General features: G+C 63.5%; 1 protein-coding gene across 2 annotated transcripts; it reads right to left on the bottom strand.

Moving 5' to 3' along the window:
• Window positions 1–1437: 1437 nt before the first annotated feature.
• Window positions 1438–19084, bottom strand: RPRD1B (regulation of nuclear pre-mRNA domain containing 1B). Of its 2 annotated transcripts, none has more exons than XM_054173679.1 (7): window positions 18840–19084; window positions 16944–17073; window positions 14630–14763; window positions 11846–11958; window positions 9016–9142; window positions 6876–7051; window positions 1438–1648 (listed from the first exon to the last, which is right to left on the bottom strand). In XM_054173679.1, the coding sequence occupies exons 1-7, from the start codon at window positions 18988–18990 to the stop codon at window positions 1499–1501; spliced, it is 981 nt and encodes a 326-aa protein (XP_054029654.1). In that variant the 5' UTR covers window positions 18991–19084; the 3' UTR covers window positions 1438–1498. The 2 variants fall into 2 exon arrangements, with proteins under 2 accessions (XP_054029654.1, XP_054029655.1); XM_054173680.1 differs by having other exon boundaries at window positions 6876–7046.
• Between the last annotated feature and the right edge of the window lie 99 nt (window positions 19085–19183).

Here is a 19183-nt window from a genome sequence, read left to right as displayed (position 1 = left end):
TAAATCACCAAACATTTGGCTGGGCAGGATGTGGGGGGCGGGGGGGCAAGGAGCTTGGACAGAAGGGAACAAACTCAAGTGGCAGTGAGGAAAGGAGGAGAGCTTCCCAGGGCCCCAGAGGTGTTGCATTTGGGGTTGAAGTGAAGAGGGAGCAGGCTGCTGAGCAGCCTGCAGGGACACACAACAAGCTTTGCATTCTGGGGGGGGGGGGGGGAAGAGGAGGAGGAGGGAGGTTTCCCCTCCTGTCTCTGCCAGCAGCAGCCTAAGACTCTAGGGGAGACACAAAGCTCAGCACCACCAAGCCTCTGTGGGGGCAGCCCAAGTGTTTCCAGAAGGCTCTGCTGGGAGAGGGGCTGAATTTGCCCTCCAGTCTGCTCCCCCCAGCTGGAATGGTTTGCAGTGACCAGAGTCCAAGAGTGTCAGACCCAAGGCAAACTGAAACCACAACCACAGCAGCTGGCCAGAGCCCAGCAGCCCAGGGGCATCCAGAGGCTCTTTGATTGCCCTTTTTTCCTGTTACCTTTTTTGCCTTTTCCTGATGATAAAACCCAAAGAAATCAACTCCCAGTGATCTGTGGCAGAGAGAGGAGCATCCTCCTGGGCCACCTCCACGCATGCAGGAGGCTGCTTGCTCCATGGATCAGGGCTGGGGCCACCTGGAACTTCACTGGAGCCAGGAGGGAACTGAGAGGAGAGCATTTTCCATGGATCCAGCCCCAGAGTCAGCCTGTGCCAGGGCTGCCCCCAGCTGCAGTGCACCTTGCCAAGCTCCCAGCCTGGCTCACCCATCTTCCCTTTTGGGTGAGCAAGAGGGGACAATGTGGTGGAGTTCCAAGGCAGCTGGAAGAACAGTGACTTCCCCTCTCCTTGAGGTGCTAACCCAGCTCTGCATGGCTCAGCAGAGCGAGTCCTGAAGCTCTGATCCACACAGGAAGGCTGCTCCTGGGCACTGCCTGGGGGGAGCCCCAAGGGCAGCAGCAGCAGCAGCAGCAGGAGGAACTGTGGGCTGCAGGCAAACTTTGTGGCATTGCTCAGTCAGTGCCACCTTCCCACACTGAGCTGGCACAGTGCCTGCCAGCCACCCAGCAGCCCCTCTCCAGCTGCAAGGGCTGAGGTTCAGCAGCCAGGGCTCAGAGAGGACACAGGGCTTGCACAGGGGGCAGGGGCTCTAGGGGCAGCCTCGCTCCGGAGGCTCGCAGGGGCACACGAGCGTCACAGCCTCTGGGGGTGACAAGTGCTAAGAGCAAACAGCAACTAAAGAGCATGGACGAGGAGGAGGGAAGTTTGCCTCCCTGGCCCATCCCCCACTCCCTCCTGGGCTCCTCTTCCTCCCCTCAGTGTGAGCAGAGGGGGTGAGCAGGGGGCAGGCAGAGGTCGAAAGCAGGGTCTGCAGGTTCCTTCCTACTGGAGATCTTGGAAGGCTGGGGGGGTCCCAGCCAAGCCCAGAGTCTTCTTCCTTCTGCTGGTTGACAGTGGGAACAGGGCAACACAGCAACCTTTAGTCTGTGGAGAAGAGGTCACCAGCAGATGGCAGAGGTGCCAGCCCCCCTGTGACGTTGGGCAGCAGGGAGAGGTCTGGGAGGCTCTGGATGTGGGACTTGAGCTCCTTGCGGACCTGGGTGACCCGAGCCAGCTTCTGCTTGTACTCCTGAGGGGGAGAGAGAAGGGAGAGGCTGAGCACAGGGCAGCTAACAGAGCTCTGTTATGCCCCCTGAGGCCTCTGCAGGGCCTTGCTCCTGCTGCTGGAGATGCCTCCTCTTCCTCATCTTCATCTTATCAGCCTTTCAGAGCACTCTCAGACTGACCCAGGCTGGCAACCAAACTCTGCTTCCCTTGCAGCTCAGCCTCCCCATGACTGCAAGCTGCCCAATGGAAGAGGCAGCAGCAGAGGCCTCTGCAGGGCCTTGCTCCTGCTGCTGGAGATGCCTCCTCCTCCTCCTCATCAGCCTTTCAAAGCTCTCTCAGAGTGGCCCAGGCTGGCAACCAAACTCTGCCTCCCTTGCAGCTCAGCCTCCCCACAGCAAAGCCTGGGGGTGGGAGGGGTTGCCCCTGCTGCTCTCCTCAGCACACACACCCCAGAGAGCTCATCACTCAGGGCACAAGCAAACAGCCTCAGGGGCACCTCCTCCAGCCCCTGCTGGCCTTGGCTGGCTGAGCAGTCCCACAGGAGCATCACCTCTGGCCAGCTGCTGGAGCAGGCACCGTCCACAGCTGCCCCAGGAGCGAGGGAGGGCAGCACCGCCGCAGGGCAGGGGGAAACTGCTCAGGGCACAGCCACATCTGCACAGCTGGGTGGGTTTCAGCCGTTCCCCGACTCCCCTCCTGGCTTGAGCAAACACTTGGGGCTTTCAAACCTCCCTTAATTGCTGCCAGAATCTGGGAGGCCTCCCTGAACAGCTCATTAGCACTACAAAGGCAGAGGCAGCTTATCAACATCAAAGGCTGCAGCAACAGCGATAAGCAGCTGCAGGCTGTGTATCTGCAACCAGCATCTCCTCCTGTTCCTCAGCCCCCTGACAAGTGCAGAACAATGGAAGCCCTTCCTGGGCAACCCCCCCGGCTCAGATTGCAGCTCTGACACCGGGGAGCAGCACTGCCTGCAGCTCAGGGCCACCCTGCTGCTGCCCTGCCGGGAGCTTCACGCCAGCAGCCAGCCAGCAAGAGCACTCCCCGGGGCTTACAGCCGGCAGCAGCATCCCCCCTGCCCTCAGGGCTGCACAGCCACTGCACTGCTGAGCTCCCAGGGGTGCCCCTGCACAGCTCCCATGGCCCACAGCCCTTCCAGAAGGACACTGCACCTCAGCAGGATGCTCCCCAAGAGGCTCCAGATCGAATCCTGGGATGGGTTGGGCTGGAAGGGACCTGCAAAGGCCACCCCAGCCCACCCCCCATGCAGGGACATCCTCCACTAGAGCAGCTTGCTCCAGCTCCAGGGATGGGGCCTCAGCTGCACCTCCCCGAGGATGGTCAGGGGGCTGGGAGCCCTCTGCTGGGAGCCAGGCTGAGAGAGCTGGGCTTGCTCAGCCTGGGGAAGAGAAGGCTGCAGGGAGACCTCTTGGGGGCCTTGCAGTGCTCAGAGGCTGAGCAGAAAGCTGGGGACAGGCTTCTGAGCAGGGCCTGTTGGGACAGGCCAAGGGGGGATGGTTTGAACTCAAAGAGGGAGAGTGGAGAGCAGGGAGAAATGTTTGGCAGTGAGGGTGGGGAGAGCCTGGCCCAGGCTGCCCAGAGAGCTGGGAGCTGCCCCCTGGCAGCTCAGGCTGCTGGGGCTGGGAGCAGCCTGCTCTGGTTGGGACTGCCCCTGGGGACTGCAGGGGGGCTTGGGCTGGATGAGCTTTGGAGGTTCCCTTCCCACCCAAACCACTCCACAGGGTTCACCCAGAGCCCTAAAGGTCCTTTCCCAACCAAACCAAGCCCCACCACAGCTGCCCCACTCCAGGCAGTGCCTCAGCAATGCTCCCCTGATGCCCCTGGGATGAATTCCTTCACTCCCCAGCTGAAGCTGGCTCCAGAGGGGGTTGGGGGGGGGCTGCTCTGGGCTGCTCAAATCACTGCTGCCTGGCACTCTGCTGCCTGCCTCTTGCCTCTCTGACAGAGCACCCAGCAACCTCCCCCAGCACCCAAACCCCTCCTCACCCCAACACACTGCTGCCAGCCAAGTGTCCTTCCTCCAGCAAGGAGAAAAGCCCTGACCCAAGGCTCCAGCAGAGAAACCAGGTGCCAGGGAGGAGGATTTGGGTTTCTCTCTCACATCCAGGTCTGGAAGTGCCTTTTGATGACTCAGTCACAAACCAGACACCCTCTGCCTGAAGAGAGCCCAGCCAAGCAAGCTCACAGAATGATGAACAGCCCTCCCTCCCCCTGGGCTGCACAATCAGCACTTCTGCCAGGCTGCTCTGGGAGAGCAGCACATCCAGAGCCCCCAGACACAGCAGCTCTGCTCCAAACACAGGGCACACCACACTGGCAGTGGCACCCCAGCAGGCTGCTGCCTGCCTGCCTGCCTGCCAGAGGATTAGCTGTGGCCTGGCAGCAAGCAGAGCTGCAAGTGCTCCAGCACAGCCTCCTTCCACAGCTCCTCCAGCAACTCCTGTCCCACCCAGCAACAGCTGCTGGCACCAACCAGAGCCCCCAGCACCCAGGCAGCCTCAGGAGGGGCAGCTCTCAGGTGGCAGTGGCACAGCCACAGCCATTTTATTTCCTCACAGCCCAGAACCAGGCTGCAGAGCTGAAAGGAGCTCCTCCAAGAGCTGGGACATGCTGCTGGGGCTCATGCAGAGCCTCCTGTCCCCTCCTCCAGGGAGGCAGGGCAGGGCAGGCACCTCACTGGGCTCAGGGCAGCCCCACACATGCTCATGCCACAGGCTGCAGGCAGGAGTGGCTGGGACAGGATGGACACCACCAGATCCCCTTTGAACTGCAGCCCCTTGTCCAGCAGGGGGTGGGGAGGCAGATGAGGGACAGCCAAGCATAGGAACATCTAAAGGACCCAATCAGTTCACAGAAAAGCACTGCTAACTGGGGCAGAGAGGGAGGCAGGCTGTGGGCACAGAGAGGGGGAGAGGGAGGTTGTGGGCAGAGAGAGAAGAGAGAGGGCAAGAGGCTGTGGGCACAGAGAGGAGAGAGAGGGCAAGAGGCTGTGGGCACAGAGAGAGAGAGAGGGCAAGAGGCTGTGGGCAGAGAGGAGAGAGAGGGCAAGAGGCTGTGGGCACAGAGAGAGGGCAAGAGGCTGTGGGCAGAGAGAGAGAGAGGGCAAGAGGCTGTGGGCACAGAGAGAAGAGGGAGGCAAGGCAAAAGGCTGTGGGCAGAGAGAGAGAGAGGGCAAGAGGCTGTGGGCAGAGAGGAGAGAGAGGGCAAGAGGCTGTGGGCACAGAGAGAGAGGGCAAGAGGCTGTGGGCACAGAGAGAGAGAGGGCAAGAGGCTGTGGGCACAGAGAGAGAGAGAGGGCAAGAGGCTGTGGGCACAGAGAGAGAGAGAGGGCAAGAGGCTGTGGGCACAGAGAGAGAGAGAGGGCAAGAGGCTGTGGGCACAGAGAGAGAGAGGGCAAGAGGCTGTGGGCACAGAGAGAGAGAGAGGGCAAGAGGCTGTGGGCAGAGAGGAGAGAGAGGGCAAGAGGCTGTGGGCACAGAGAGAGAGAGAGGGCAAGAGGCTGTGGGCACAGAGAGAGAGAGAGGGCAAGAGGCTGTGGGCACAGAGAGAGAGAGAGGGCAAGAGGCTGTGGGCACAGAGAGAGAGAGAGGGCAAGAGGCTGTGGGCACAGAGAGGAGAGAGAGGGCAAGAGGCTGTAGGCACAGAGAGAGGGCAAGAGGCTGTGGGCAGAGAGAGAGGGCAAGAGGCTGTGGGCACAGAGAGAGGGCAAGAGGCTGTGGGCACAGAGAGAGAGAGGGCAAGAGACTGTGGGCACAGAGAGAGAGAGGGCAAGAGGCTGTGGGCACAGAGAGAGGGCAAGAGGCTGTGGGCACAGAGAGAGAGAGGGCAAGAGGCTGTGGGCACAGAGAGAGAGAGGGCAAGAGACTGTGGGCACAGAGAGAGGGCAAGAGGCTGTGGGCACAGAGAGAGAGAGGGCAAGAGGCTGTGGGCACAGAGAGAGAGAGGGCAAGAGGCTGTGGGCACAGAGAGAGAGAGGGCAAGAGGCTGTGGGCACAGAGAGAGAGAGGGCAAGAGGCTGTGGGCACAGAGAGAGAGAGGGCAAGAGGCTGTGGGCACAGAGAGGGCAAGAGGCTGTGGGCACAGAGAGAGAGAGGGCAAGAGGCTGTGGGCACAGAGAGAGAGAGGGCAAGAGGCTGTGGGCACAGAGAGAGAGAGGGCAAGAGACTGTGGGCACAGAGAGAGAGAGGGCAAGAGACTGTGGGCACAGAGAGAGGGCAAGAGGCTGTGGGCACAGAGAGAGGGCAAGAGGCTGTGGGCACAGAGAGAGGGCAAGAGGCTGTGGGCACAGAGAGAGGGCAAGAGGCTGTGGGCACAGAGAGAGGGCAAGAGGCTGTGGGCACAGAGAGAGAGAGGGCAAGAGGCTGTGGGCACAGAGAGAGAGAGGGCAAGAGGCTGTGGGCACAGAGAGAGAGAGGGCAAGAGGCTGTGGGCACAGAGAGAGAGAGGGCAAGAGGCTGTGGGCACAGAGAGAGAGAGGGCAAGAGGCTGTGGGCACAGAGAGAGAGAGGGCAAGAGGCTGTGGGCACAGAGAGAGGGCAAGAGGCTGTGGGCACAGAGAGAGGGCAAGAGGCTGTGGGCACAGAGAGAGGGCAAGAGGCTGTGGGCACAGAGAGAGGGCAAGAGGCTGTGGGCACAGAGAGAGGGCAAGAGGCTGTGGGCACAGAGAGAGGGCAAGAGGCTGTGGGCACAGAGAGAGGGCAAGAGGCTGTGGGCACAGAGAGGGCAAGAGGCTGTGGGCACAGAGAGAGAGCAAGAGGCTGTGGGCACAGAGAGAGGGCAAGAGGCTGTGGGCACAGAGAGAGGGCAAGAGGCTGTGGGCACAGAGAGAGGGCAAGAGGCTGTGGGCACAGAGAGAGGGCAAGAGGCTGTGGGCACAGAGAGGGCAAGAGGCTGTGGGCACAGAGAGAGGGCAAGAGGCTGTGGGCACAGAGAGAGGGCAAGAGGCTGTGGGCACAGAGAGAGGGCAAGAGGCTGTGGGCACAGAGAGAGGGCAAGAGGCTGTGGGCACAGAGAGAGGGCAAGAGGCTGTGGGCACAGAGAGAGGGCAAGAGGCTGTGGGCACAGAGAGGGCAAGAGGCTGTGGGCACAGAGAGGGCAAGAGGCTGTGGGCAGTGGGCATTTAGTCTGTTTGTCAGGGGGAGCCTCTTGCTCGGAGGGAGCCTGAGGCCGAGGGCCGTCGGCAGAGGCCGGGGCAGGGCCCCCTGCAGGCGGGCCCGGGCAGCCCTCACCTCCAGCTTCTTCTCCTTCTCGGTCAGGACGTCCTTCTGGCTCTGGGTGTACTCGATCAGCATCCGCGCCAGCTGCCGCCGGTCCTCCAGCTCCGCCGCCAGCCGCCCGTTGTACTCCGCCAGCAGCAGGCAGGCCTCGTCCACCGTCTTGGAGAGCCTCTCCGCCGCCTCCTTGTCTGCCAGGCCAGGCCAGGGGCTCAGGCTGGCCTCGGGCAGCAGAGCTGCAGCTCACTGCCCCAGCCCGGCCTCCTCCTCTCCAGCCTGGAGCCACCTCCAGGGCAGGGGCTCAGGCTGGCCTCAGGCAGCAGAGCTGCAGCTCACTGCCCCAGCCCAGCCTCCTCCTCTCCAGCCTGGAGCCACCTCCAGGGCAGGGGCTCAGGCTGGCCTCGGGCAGCAGAGCTGCAGCTCACTGCCCCAGCCTGGCCTCCTCCTCTCCAGCCTGGAGCCACCTCCAGGCCAGGCCAGGGGCTCAGGCTGGCCTCGGGCAGCAGAGCTGCAGCTCACTGCCCCAGCCCAGCCTCCTCCTCTCCAGCCTGGAGCCACCTCCAGGCCAGGGGCTCAGGCTGGCCTCGGGCAGCAGAGCTGCAGCTCACTGCCCCAGCCCAGCCTCCTCCTCTCCAGCCTGGAGCCACCTCCAGGGCAGGCCAGGGGCTCAGGCTGGCCTCAGGCAGCAGAGCTGCAGCTCACTGCCCCAGCCCGGCCTCCTTCTCCTCTCCTCCACCTCCATCCTCCTCCTCCTCCATCCTCCTTCTCCTCTCCTCCACCTCCATCCTCCTCCTCCTCTCCTCCCCCTCCATCCTCCTCCTCCTCTCCTCCCCCTCCATCCTCCTCCTCCTCTCCTCCCCCTCCATCCTCCTCCTCCTCCATCCTCCTTGTCCTCTCCTCCACCTCCATCCTCCTCCTCCTCCATCCTCCTTCTCCTCTCCTCCCCCTTCATCCTCCTCCTCCTCTCCTCCACCTCCATCCTCTTCTCCTCCACCTCCATCCTCCTCTCCTCCACCTCCATCCTCCTCCTCCTCCTCCTCTCCTCCTCCTCCATCCTCCTCCTCCTCCATCCTCCTCCATCCTCCTCCTCCTCTCCTCCCCTCGAGGTCCCCTCCAACCCTGGCAACTCTAGGAGCCTATGACTTCTGGAGATCCTTGAGCTCCAGGACCATTTGGGGCAGGTCACACAGGAGGGCATGCAGGTGGGCTTTGGCAGCTCTCCAGAGAAGGAGACTCCACAGCCCCTCTGGGCAGCCTGCCCCAGGGCTCTGCTCCCTCACACCCAAAGGAAAAGCTGTTCCAAGTTGAAGCTTGTGCCCTCAGACCATCAGGCTGTGCTTGGAGTTAGGCCAAGTGGCTTCCACGTTCACACCTGCTGGCCTCCCTTCTCTGAGCAACTCCTTGGGGCAAGGGGCACAAACTGGGACAGAAGAGGCTCCATCTAAGCAGGAGGAGGAACTTCTTTCAGGGTGATGGAGCCCTGGAGCAGGCTGCCCAGGGAAGTGGTGGAGTTTCCACCTCTGGAGACCTTCCAGGCCTGCCTGGCTGCATCCCTGTGGGACCCCTGCCTCGGGAGGGGGAGGAGGTTGCACTCCACCTCCAGAGGCCCTTTCCAACCCACGCTGCTGGGGTGCTCCAAGCAAGACCCAGACACTGCACACCAGCTCTCAGAGTGGCTCACAGAGCACTGAGGAAGTGAAGCTCCTGAGGAGCTCCTTGCATTCAAACAACTTGCAGGAATGAGGCTCAGGGCAGGGCAGGCTGCAGCTGCCCCCTGCCCAGGTGACCTTGCCAGGGTGCCGAAACAAAGGCTGGGGGCCGGGCAGGGGCGGGCAGCTTCCTGTTCCCTGGCAAGCAAGGACTGGGAGCACCCAGCCCAGCCTGACCCAACTCACAGCTACCCAGCAGCCTCAATGCTCCCATCAAACACCCCAGAGCTCTGGCCTTGTTTCCTCTGGGACCCTGCCAAATGCTTCTGACCTGCCCCAAAGCTCTCCGAGCTTCCTCCTCAGCTTCACCTCAGAGGGCTGCCGGAGGTGAACCTTCCCCGGAGCCACAGGAGCAGGACACAGGAGCAGGACTTCAGCCCCCCACAAGCTGGGCTTCCTTGAAGAAAAGACCACCTTGAGCCCTCAGCCCCCTCCCAGCCCCATACCTGTGATCTTCTCCAGCAGGGACACGTCCTGGACCTCCTGGGGCAGGGAGGCGATCTTCTGCCGCACCGTCGCGTCTCCCGACGCCGCGTTCTCCAGGTCCTGCAGGGCTTTGATCAGGTCCTCAGTCTGCAAGACAAAAGTTGGCCAACACTGAAACCAGGCAAACTCCTGTGCCACTTCCTGTGGTCGGGGTGGCTGCAGCTGAGGTCTCAGAGCAGCCACTGGGGGAAGACTTGGCCGACGTTCCAAGCTGCTGCTTCCTCCGGCCGCGGCCGCTCGCCGCCTCGCACCACCCCCCAGGGGTCAGCCCCGGGAGGATCAGCTTCCTCGAGGCTCTGTGGTGGAAACCTCCCTGTTCCGAACAAGAGAGCACTTGAGAGAAAGCTGACAAGCACCTGAGCACAGCTGGGTGAGAAACAGCCCTCAGCCCTCGCTGTTCCCTCAGGCTGGGACTGCCTCCCTCGGCTGAGCGCTCCCCCTCAGCCCCGGGGGCTGCGGTGCCCTGGCCCTGCTCCCTGGGGGCATGCTGAGGGAGCCAACCCACCCCCAGCCCTGGATGGAGCTGGAGTGGAACATCTCCCTGCTGAGGACAGCCTGAGGGAGCTGGGGCTTGGAGCAGAGGAGCCTGGGGGGTGCCCTCAGTGCTGGGGATAAAGATGTGCAGGGCTGGAGCCAGGCTCTGCTCAGGGCTCAAGGACAGCACCAGGGGCACTGGGGGCAAGCTGGAGCAGAGCAGCTGCCAGGGGAACAGGAGAGGAAACTGGCTGGAGCCAGGCTCTGCTCAGGGCTCAAGGACAGCACCAGGGGCACTGGGGGCAAGCTGGAGCAGAGCAGCTGCCAGGGGAACAGGAGGGGAAACTGGCTGGAGCCAGGCTCTGCTCAGGGCTCAAGGACAGCACCAGGGGCACTGGGGGCAAGCTGGAGCAGAGCAGCTGCCAGGGGAACAGGAGGCAAAACTTTGTCCCTGTGAGGGTGCAGAGCCCTGGGGCAGGCTGCCCAGAGAGGCTGTGGAGTCTCCTGCTCTGGAGAGCTTCCAGCCCCACCTGGGTGTGTTGTGTGTGCCCTGCCCTGGGTGACCCTGCTCTGGCAGGGGGGGTTGGGCTGGAGGAGCTCCAGAGGTCCCTTCCCACCCCTCCCATCCTGTGGTTCTGTATCAGCCCAAAGCAAGCTGTCAGACTTCCATCCATCTGAGATCTGCCACTCTGGGGCTGGTTACCTGCCAGAACCTCTGATGGCAGAGAGGCCAATCCTGGGGGGGGGAAGCAGAGCTTTCCACCCCCACCCCCTCTTGTCCCCTTTGCAGCCACCTGAACCCCTCAGGCTCCACCTCTCAGTGGCTTTTAAGGGGGATAAAAACCTGCCAGTTTAAAACCCCAAGCCAGCCCAGCTTCAGCAGGAGGTGGAAGCCAGAAGAGGACATTTCCTCCTCCTCAAAAAGGAGAGAAGGTGGAAGGGGAAGCTTTAACCCCCCCCACCCCCACCCTGCTGTTTGCTTGGAGGAGGTCTGGGAAGCTGGAAGAGCCACCCTGCAGCCACCCCTGCTGCAGGTTAAACTCCACTGCCATGGGTTGAACAGCAACCAGAGCCCCTGAACAATGGATCTGGGGTTAAAGCTGAGGAAGGAAGGAAGGAAGGAAGAAAACCAGCACCCAAAATTCCCTGCTGCTTTACAAGGAGTTAATCATCTCCCAGGGGAACAAAGGCAAAGCTTAGCAGCAAGGGACAAAACCAAACCCCAACCAAACCACAAGCTGCAAAGCATCTGGAGGCAAAGTACAACAAAAAGCCACCCAAATCCCCTCACTTTTATTTCCTTGGCAACTGCTCCCTGCTTCTCCCAGTGTTTACACACCAGCAGATGGAGGCTGGGCTGCTTGCCCTCCCAACCAGCCCCTGCTTCAACATATGTTCACCCTGCAGCTTCCAGCAGGCAGAAGGATTCTCTTGCAGCCCTCTCTTTCCAGTTGGCAGCCTCCAGAAGTCTGTAGCAAGCTTCTCCTGAGCTTTTTGGATAGCTCAGAGAGAGAGCTCCTGCAAGTGAATCTGTGTGGAGAGCCCAGGAGGCCACAAAGGGGCTGGGGCAGCTCTGCTGGGAGGGCAGGCTGAGGGAGCTGGGGGTGAGCAGCCTGGAGGAGACTCCAGGGGCACCTCAGAGCTGCTGCCAGGACCTGGAGGGATCCTGCAGGAAGGCTGCAGAGAGACTTTTGCTGAGGGGGGCTGGAGCCAGGCCAAGGGGGAATGGTTTGAAGCTGAGGCAGAGCAGGGGCAGAGTGGAGCTGAGGAAGAAGCCTTCAGTAGGAGGCTGCTGAGACTCTGGCACAGGCTGCCCAGGGAGGCTGTGGCTGCCTCCTCCCCAGGGATATTCAAGGCCAGGCTGGGTGAGGCCTTGAGCAGCTGAGCCTGGCTGAGAGGGGTCCCTGGGCATGGTGTGGAGGTTGGAGGAGAGGAGCTCTGAGCTCCCTTCCAGCCTGAGCCCCTCTGGGACTCCATGGGGTTTGTGTTCCAGCTCCAGGGCTGAGAAATTACAGCCTGACCTCAGAGGGAATTCAGACTGTGGTCTGCCCTCCCCCAGCAGCCCTCTGAGGGTCTTTGCTGGTGGCACTGCTCAGAGCTGGGGTCAGAGCAGCTGCAAGCACTCAGAGTGGCTGCTCCCAGGGGCACAGAGCCTCTCTCCCCCATTCCACACCGGCTTCCCAGCTGCCTCCCCCAGCCCAGGCCTCTCACTGGTTGGCAGCTCCACCTTGTGGCTGTCCCACAGGGGAAGAGAGGCTGTCCCAGCTGGGAATGGTGGGGGCACAGCCTCTCCCACTCCCAGCCCTTCCCACCTACCAGCAGGGGCCCAGCACTGGGGTCCTGGGGGGAGTAGCTGCCAGGGTAGTCATCATCCTCCTCCTCCTGTATCTGCTGGAAAGTCCTCTTGAGTGACTTCTTCTCCTCTGCAACTGAAGCCATGAGTAAGGATGCCAGCTCTGCCCACCTTATAACCACCTCCACAAGCTGGCCCCAGGATCAGCACAGCTGGCCCCCAGGGCTGGGATCTCACCCCCAGCACTCCAATGTGAGCAGCTACAGGAGGTTGGCTTTCACCCCCCAGAGGCACAGCAGCACAGCCCTCAGCAGCAGCAGGGTGCACTGCACAGCCTGGGGCCTCCTGCCCTCAGCAAAGGCCAGGGGCTGTCCCACCTGGCAGGCACTGCTCAGCCCTGCTCAGCTTCTCTGGCTCACACCACTGCAGGTGAGGATGCTCCAGCAGCAGCAAAGCAGCCCTGGGGCCAGGGTACACGTGGGCAGAAGAGCTGATGGGGAGGGTCCAGAGGAGGCCACAAGGATGCTCATGGGGCTGGAGCACCTCTGCTGCAAGGCCAGGCTGAGGGAGCTGGGGGTGCTCAGCCTGGAGGAGAGAAGGCTCCAGGCAGACCTCAGAGCAGCCTCCCAGTACCTGCAGGGGGCTGCAGCAAGGCTGCAGAGGGACTGCTCCCAAAGGCCTGCAGGGACAGCAGCAGGGGCAGGGGTTTGAAATGAGAGCAGAGCAGATTGAGATTGGAGGGGAGGAACAAGTTGTGCCCCAGGAGGCTGCTGGAACACTGCAGCAGGTTGCCCAGGGAGGGAGCTGAGGCCCCATGGCTGGAGCTGTGCAAGGGGAGGCTGTGAGCAAGCTGCTGCAGGGCAGGATGTCCCTGCTGAGGGCAGGGGGGGGTTGGCCTGGGTGGCCTTTGGGAGCTCCCTTCCATCCCAACCCATTCTGTGCTTCTGTGGAAGCAGCACAAAAGCCAACCCCAAACCCTGCCCTCAGCTTCCCAGCCCTGGCTGAAGCAGTGAGGGGCACTGTGAGGAGCCAGCCACAGGAAGGGATGCAGGCTGCTGCTTCCCCCAGATGCTGTCAGCTGGTGCCAGGCAAGCTGCTGGGGACACCCTGCAGCCAGCAAACCCTCCCTGCTGAGCCACAAGGAAGTGCAGCAGCCACAGCAGGAGGAGACTGAGAGCTCCAGCAGCACTCAGTGAAGCAGTGAGCAGGGCAGCTGGCTGCTCTCAGAGCAGGTGAGACAGCTTTGGCTCTCCAGCTGGCAAGGAGCACACCAGCCACTGGCACTGCACCCCACAGGCAGCCCTGGGGGGCTCTCTGCCCCCCTGCTGCCCTGGGGGGCTCTCTGCCCCTGCAGGGCTCTTTGCCCCTGCTGCCCAGGGGGGGCTCTCTGCCTGCAGCCCCAGGAGGCTCTCTGCCCCTGCAGGGCTCTCTGCCCCCCTGCAGGGCTCTCTGCCCCTGCAGCCCCAGGGGGCTCTCTGCCCCTGCAGAGCTCTCTGCCTGCAGCCCCAGGGGGCTCTCTGCCCCTGCAGAGCTCTCTGCCTGCAGCCCCAGGGGGCTCTCTGCCCCTGCAGAGCTCTCTGCCTGCAGCCCCAGGGGGCTCTCTGCCCCTGCAGAGCTCTCTGCCTGCAGCCCCAGGGGGCTCTCTGCCCCTGCAGGGCTCTCTGCCCCTGCAGCCCCGGGGGGGGCTCTCTGCCCTTGCAGGGCTCTCTGCCTGCAGCCCCAGGAGGCTCTCTGCCCCTGCAGAGCTCTCTGCCTGCAGCCCCAGGAGGCTCTCTGCCCTTGCAGGGCTCTCTGCCCCCCTGCAGCCCCAGGGGGCTCTCTGCCCCTGCAGGGCTCTCTGCCCCCCTGCAGCCCCAGGGGGCTCTCTGCCCCTGCAGAGCTCTCTGCCTGCAGCCCCAGGGGGCTCTCTGCCCCTGCAGGGCTCTCTGCCCCTGCAGCCCCGGGGGGGGCTCTCTGCCCTTGCAGGGCTCTCTGCCTGCAGCCCCAGGAGGCTCTCTGCCCCTGCAGAGCTCTCTGCCTGCAGCCCCAGGAGGCTCTCTGCCCTTGCAGGGCTCTCTGCCCCCCTGCAGCCCCAGGGGGCTCTCTGCCCCTGCAGGGCTCTCTGCCCCCCTGCAGCCCCAGGAGGCTCTCTGCCCCTGCAGAGCTCTCTGCCTGCAGCCCCAGGAGGCTCTCTGCCCTTGCAGGGCTCTCTGCCCCCCTGCAGCCCCAGGGGGCTCTCTGCCCTTGCAGGGCTCTCTGCCTGCAGCCCCAGGGGGCTCTCTGCCCTTGCAGGGCTCTCTGCCCCCCTGCAGCCCCAGGGGGCTCTCTGCCCTTGCAGGGCTCTCTGCCCCCCTGCAGCCCCAGGGGGCTCTCTGCCCTTGCAGGGCTCTCTGCCTCTGCAGCCCCAGGGGGCTCTCTGCCCCTGCAGAGCTCTCTGCCCCTGCAGCCCCAGGGGGCTCTCTGCCCCTGCAGAGCTCTCTGCCTGCAGCCCCAGGGGGGCTCTCTGCCCCTGCAGAGCTCTCTGCCCCCCTGCAGCCCCAGGGGGCTCTCTGCCCCTGCAGAGCTCTCTGCCCCCCTGCAGCCCCAGGGGGGCTCTCTGCCCCTGCAGCAGCAGCAGTCAGTGCCTCAATTAACCTCCCTGCCATCCTCCAGCCTCAAACTGCAGCTGTGGGTTTAAGGGGAACCAGGCTCCTCTCCAGCCAGCCCATGCCCAGCTCTGGCCAGAGCTCAGCTGGAGGAGCCCAGAGCTCAGCTCCTGGCAGTGCTCTGAGTGCAGTGTGGAGCACCTGCAGCCCAGCTCCAGCAGAGGCCAACAGCAGGCTGCTTACCTTTAGTCTGGGGGCTGTTGGAGTCCTCCATGGAGAGCTTGAGCTGCTGGATGAACTCACTGCCATACACACTCCTCTCCTGCCAGATGTTAAGCAACCTTTCCAAGGGCTTCTTGCAGCCCTCATCTGCTTCTCTGTGTTCAAAGAGCAGGGGGAAAAAAACCACAACAACAAACCCCCAAACCAACACCACTCTGGCTCAGCTGAGCAGCAGCCCTCAGGCTTGGGGAGGGCAGCTCCCAGGGCCAGCAGCTGCTGGGCAGAGACAAGCCACACAAACCAGCCTGAAGGCCAACCTTCCTCTTTTAACAGAGCCAAAGGCAGCCAGGAAGTGCCCCCCACACCCCCTCCCCCTCCCAGGGTTGGAAGGGTTCTGAAGGCAGAAACTTGCTGCCCTGCAGGGTTTGCTCAGAGGAGTCAGACCCTGCTCAGAGCACTGCCCCAAGCCACTGCAGGGAGGTGGAAGAGCTGCTTCACCCCAATTAAAAGGCAGCTTGATTGGCTCATCAGGCACTGGGATCCCTCCTGGAGAGCACTGGAGGCTCAGCCTCAGCCAGAACAGCCCCCACTGAACACAGCACTTGGCTCAGCTGCCAGGAATGAGGCTGCTGAGAGAGCTCCTGCCCCAGGCACAGCCCATCCTGGGGGGCTGCATCCAGCCTTCCCTTCCAGCTGCAGAATCCCTCCCACCTCAAGGTCCAGGGAGGGGCTTCTGCCCCTCTGCTCTGCTCAGATCCCACCTGGAGAGCTGGCTCCAGCCCTGGAGCCCCCAGCACAAGGACAAGGAAGTGTTGGAGAGGCTCCAGAGGAGGCCCAAGGGTGGTCAGAGGCTGGAGAAGCTCCCCTGTGGGGACAGGCTGGGAGGGTTGGGGCTGTTCAGCCCAGAGAGGGCTCTGGGGAGAGCTTAGAGCAGCCTGCCAGTGCCTGAAGGGGCTACAGGGGAGCTGAGAAGGGACTTCTGACCAGGGCTGGGAGGGACAGGACAAGGGGTGATGGCCTCAAAGTGGAAGAAGGCAGAGTCAGGTTTGGCATCAGGAAGCAATTCTTCCCAGGGGGGTGGTGAGGCAGCAGCCTGGGCTGCCCAGGGGAAGCTCTGGGGACCCCAGGGCTGGAAGCTGGGAGGCCAGTGGGAGGTGTCCCTGCCCATGGCAAGGGCTTGGAAGTGGAAGCTCTTTAAGGTCCCTTCCAACCCATTCTGTGGTTCCAGCAAGGCTCTAAAGACCAAAGCAGAAGGAGCAGGAGGGAAAGGAGCTGTGCTCAGAGCAGGGGACTGAGGAGAGCCCAGCACCCCAAAGGCTCAGCTCCACACCTCAAAGCCCTCTGGGCCAAGGCCACTCCTTGGGGGGCTCCAATAAGCACAAGCTCAGTTTCACCTCCCATCAACAAACCTGCCAGGGCCTCTGGTGACAGCTGAGACACAGAGCACAGGAGCTGCATGGGGCTGAAGCTGCCAGGGGCTGAGCCTCACCCCAAGATGCTTGGCCAGAGAGAAATCTTACCACTGAGTACCTCCCAGCCACAGACTGCACAGAAGTGGCTCCCTGAGGGTTGGAACTGTGCTCTCCTGACATGAGAGCCAGGCTCAGAGCCCCCCCTGGCTGAGTGACCCTCTCAGGAAGGACAGCTTGGAGGGGAGCTGCTGGACACAGCAGTAGAGTTTGGCTCACAGAGGGGCTCAGGCTGGAAGGGAGCTCAGAGCTCCTCTCCTCCAACCTCCTCACTGTGCCCAGGGACCCCTCTCAGCCAGGCTCAGGGCTCAAGGCCTCACCCAGCCTGGCCTTGAACAGCTCCAGGCAGGAGGCAGCCTGTGCCAGAGTCTCACCACCCTCCTTCTGGAGAACTTCTTCCTCAGCTCCACTCTGCCCCTGCTCTGCCTCAGCTTCAAACCCTTCCCCCTTGGCCTGGCTCTGGACACCCTCATGAGAAGTCCCTCTGCAGCCTCCCTGCAGGATCCCCCTTCAGGCATTGGAAGGCAGCTCTGAGGTCCCCCTGGAGTCCTCTCCAGGCTGACCAACCCCAGCTCCCTCAGCCTGCAGCAGAGCAGAGCTGCCCCAGCCCTTGGAGCATCATTTTAGCCACTGTGCAGCAAGGCCCTGAGGGACCTAAGGAGCAGGCTGCCCAGAGAGGCTGTGAAGCCTCCCTCCCTGAGCACATTTCTGTGCAAAGTGCACAGGGCTGGGCCTGGGAGGTCTCTTTAGGTCCCTGCCACCCTGTGATTGCACTGGGAGGGGAGGGGAAGCAGCCCCCAGCCCCGGGCCCGAGGGCTGGCAGCCTGGGCAGCAGGGCTGCAGAGCCAGCAGGGAGGGCAACCTACCTGGCAACGTGGGAGAAAGCATCCACAAGCACTGACTCAAACTCCCTGGTGAATTCAGGCCCTTTCCTCTTGCTGTTCTGGATGACATCATTTGCCAGGTAGAGGAAGGTCAGCTTCCGACTGGATTTGGCTGGGGAAGGGGAAGGGAAGGGAGGGAAGGGAAGGAAGGGAAGGAAGGAAGGAGAGGGGGGAGGGAAAACAGAGCCAAACCCAGAGCAGAGTTTGCATCCATGGCTCAGGCCTTGCAGCCATGACAAGCAGTGTGGCCTTCCCAGCTGCTGAAGCTCCTCAGGCTCAGAGCAACTTCCACAGCGCTCACAGAGGCGGTCAGGGCTGGAGGGGACCCCAAGGCTCAGCCAGGCCCAGCCCCCTGCCATGGGCAGGGACCCCCACAGCAGATCAGCCTGGCCAGAGCCTCAGCCAGCCTGGCTGCAAACACCTCCAGGGCTGGGGCCCCAACCACCTCCCTGCACAGCCCATGCCAGGGCTTCACCACTCTCATGGTGAGGCACTTCCTCCCCACCTCCAGCTTCATTCCCTTCCCCCTGCTCCTATCACTGCCTGAGAGCCTGAGCAGTCCCTCCCCAGCCTTGCAGCCCCCTGCAGATCCTGGGAGGCCACAATGAGGTCTCCTGGGAGCCTTCTCCTCTCCAGCCTGCACAACCCCAACTCCCTCAGGCTGTGCTCACAGCAGAGCAGCTCCAGCCCTCTGCTCCTCCTCCTGGCCCTGCTCTGGACACCTTCCAGCCCCTCCAGATCCCTCCTGGCACAGAGGCTCCAGCACTGGCCCCAGAGCTGCAGCTGTGGGCTCAGCAGAGTGGAGCAGAGGGGCAGAATCCCCTCCCTGGCCCTGCTGGCCACACTTCTCTTGCTGCAGCCCAGGCTCTGCTTGGCTCTCTGGGCTGCAAGTGCTCCCTGCTGGCTCCTGCTGAGCTTCTCCTCCCCCAGCACCCCCAAGGCCTTTCCTTCAGGGCTGCTCTCAAGCCAGTTGCTGCCCAGCCTACAGCAGTGCCTGGGATTGCCCTGACCCAGAGGCAGGACCTTGCCCTTGGGTCTCGTTGAACCTCCTGAGGTTGTCCTGGGGACACCTCTCCAGGTCCCTCTGGATGGATCCCTTCTCTCCAGCACATCAAAGAGAACCTGGAGTGAGGTGAGGGTTGGTCTCCTCTCCCCAGTCTCAGATAGAAGCAGAGGACATGACCTGAAGTTGTGCCAGGGGAGGCTTAGGTTGGAGATGAGGAAAAATTCCTTTACCCCAGGAGTGGTCAGGGCCTGGCCCAGGCTGCCCAGGGCGGCGGTGGAGTCCCCAGCCCTGGAGGGGCTCCAAAACCTGCGGCCAAGGCACCTGGGGCCAGGGTTTGGTGGGCACGGTGGGGCTGGGTTTTTGTCTGGACTGGGTGACCTTGGAGAGCTTTCCCAACCCGAAGGGCTCCAGGGCCGAGCGCTCAGCACATCGCTACCTGCCCAGCGGCCGGGGCCGCGCACCCCCCGCGCTCCCGCCCGGCGCACACCGCCCTCATCCCCGCCAGCCGTGCGCGGGACCCCGAGAGAGCGCAGCCACAGCAGCAGCGGAACGGCGCCCGGGCTCCGGCGGCGCTCCAGCTCCGCCTCTCCCCGGTTACAAACCTCTCCCCGTACCGACCGCAGGCGTCCTGAGGCCGCCGTCAGGCGGAGCCCGCCCCCAGCCACGGCCCCGCAGCCGGCCCGCGGTGCCCACCAGCTGGAGCTGCTGTCGGGGCGGCCGCCGCCTCGCCGGGCCGCGGGTTGGTTCCGCCGGCCGCCGCGGCGGCAGAGCCGACGACCCGCACCGCTCCCCGGTCCCGCCGGGATCCCAACCCACGCCCGGGGAGCAGCGAAGCGGCGGCCGACGGCCAAAGCGCAGCGGGCCCGCGTTACCTTTGCGGAGCTCCCGGTGCCAAACGGAGACGATGGGCCCTGCGTGCTTGCGGTGGTGGATGAGCCACAGCGACAGCGTCTGCACGCTCTGCTGGGAGTTGCTCAGCTCCGACAGCTTCTTCTCCAGCGCCGACTCCGAGAAGGAGGACATGGCTGCGGGCCGGGCCGCGCCCGGGGCCGCTCCGCCCGCGGGGGAGGGCGCGCCGCAGCCTCACCGACGACAACCGGCCACGGCCGCCGCCGCCGCCTCCGCCACAAGATGGCCGCCCGCCCCCTGACCCCGCGCGGCGGGTCGAAGGGCACCGAGCTACGGATCGCCGGAGGGGCGGCGCGGCGGCCGCCCG

This window comes from Dryobates pubescens, chromosome 26, assembly GCF_014839835.1.
Source record: "Dryobates pubescens isolate bDryPub1 chromosome 26, bDryPub1.pri, whole genome shotgun sequence".
NCBI lineage: Eukaryota > Metazoa > Chordata > Aves > Piciformes > Picidae > Dryobates > Dryobates pubescens.
The sequence above is the reverse complement of the archived record's forward strand: the minus strand, read 5'-3'. Positions and strand labels throughout refer to the sequence as shown.

What these genes read in the sequence shown, in the direction of transcription:
- RPRD1B (XM_054173679.1), bottom strand. Translation starts at nt 18,990, where the DNA reads ATGTCCTCCTTCTCGGAGTCGGCGCTGGAGAAGAAGCTGTCGGAGCTG. An exon ending in GCACCGGGAGCTCCGCAAAG is followed by an intron (nt 17,074 to 18,839) that starts GTAACGCGGGCC and finishes CCCCTTCCCCAG; the next exon opens with CCAAATCCAGTCGGAAGCTG. An exon ending in CCTGCTGGAGAAGATCACAG is followed by an intron (nt 7,052 to 9,015) that starts GTATGGGGCTGG and finishes CTGGCCTGGCAG; the next exon opens with ACAAGGAGGCGGCGGAGAGG.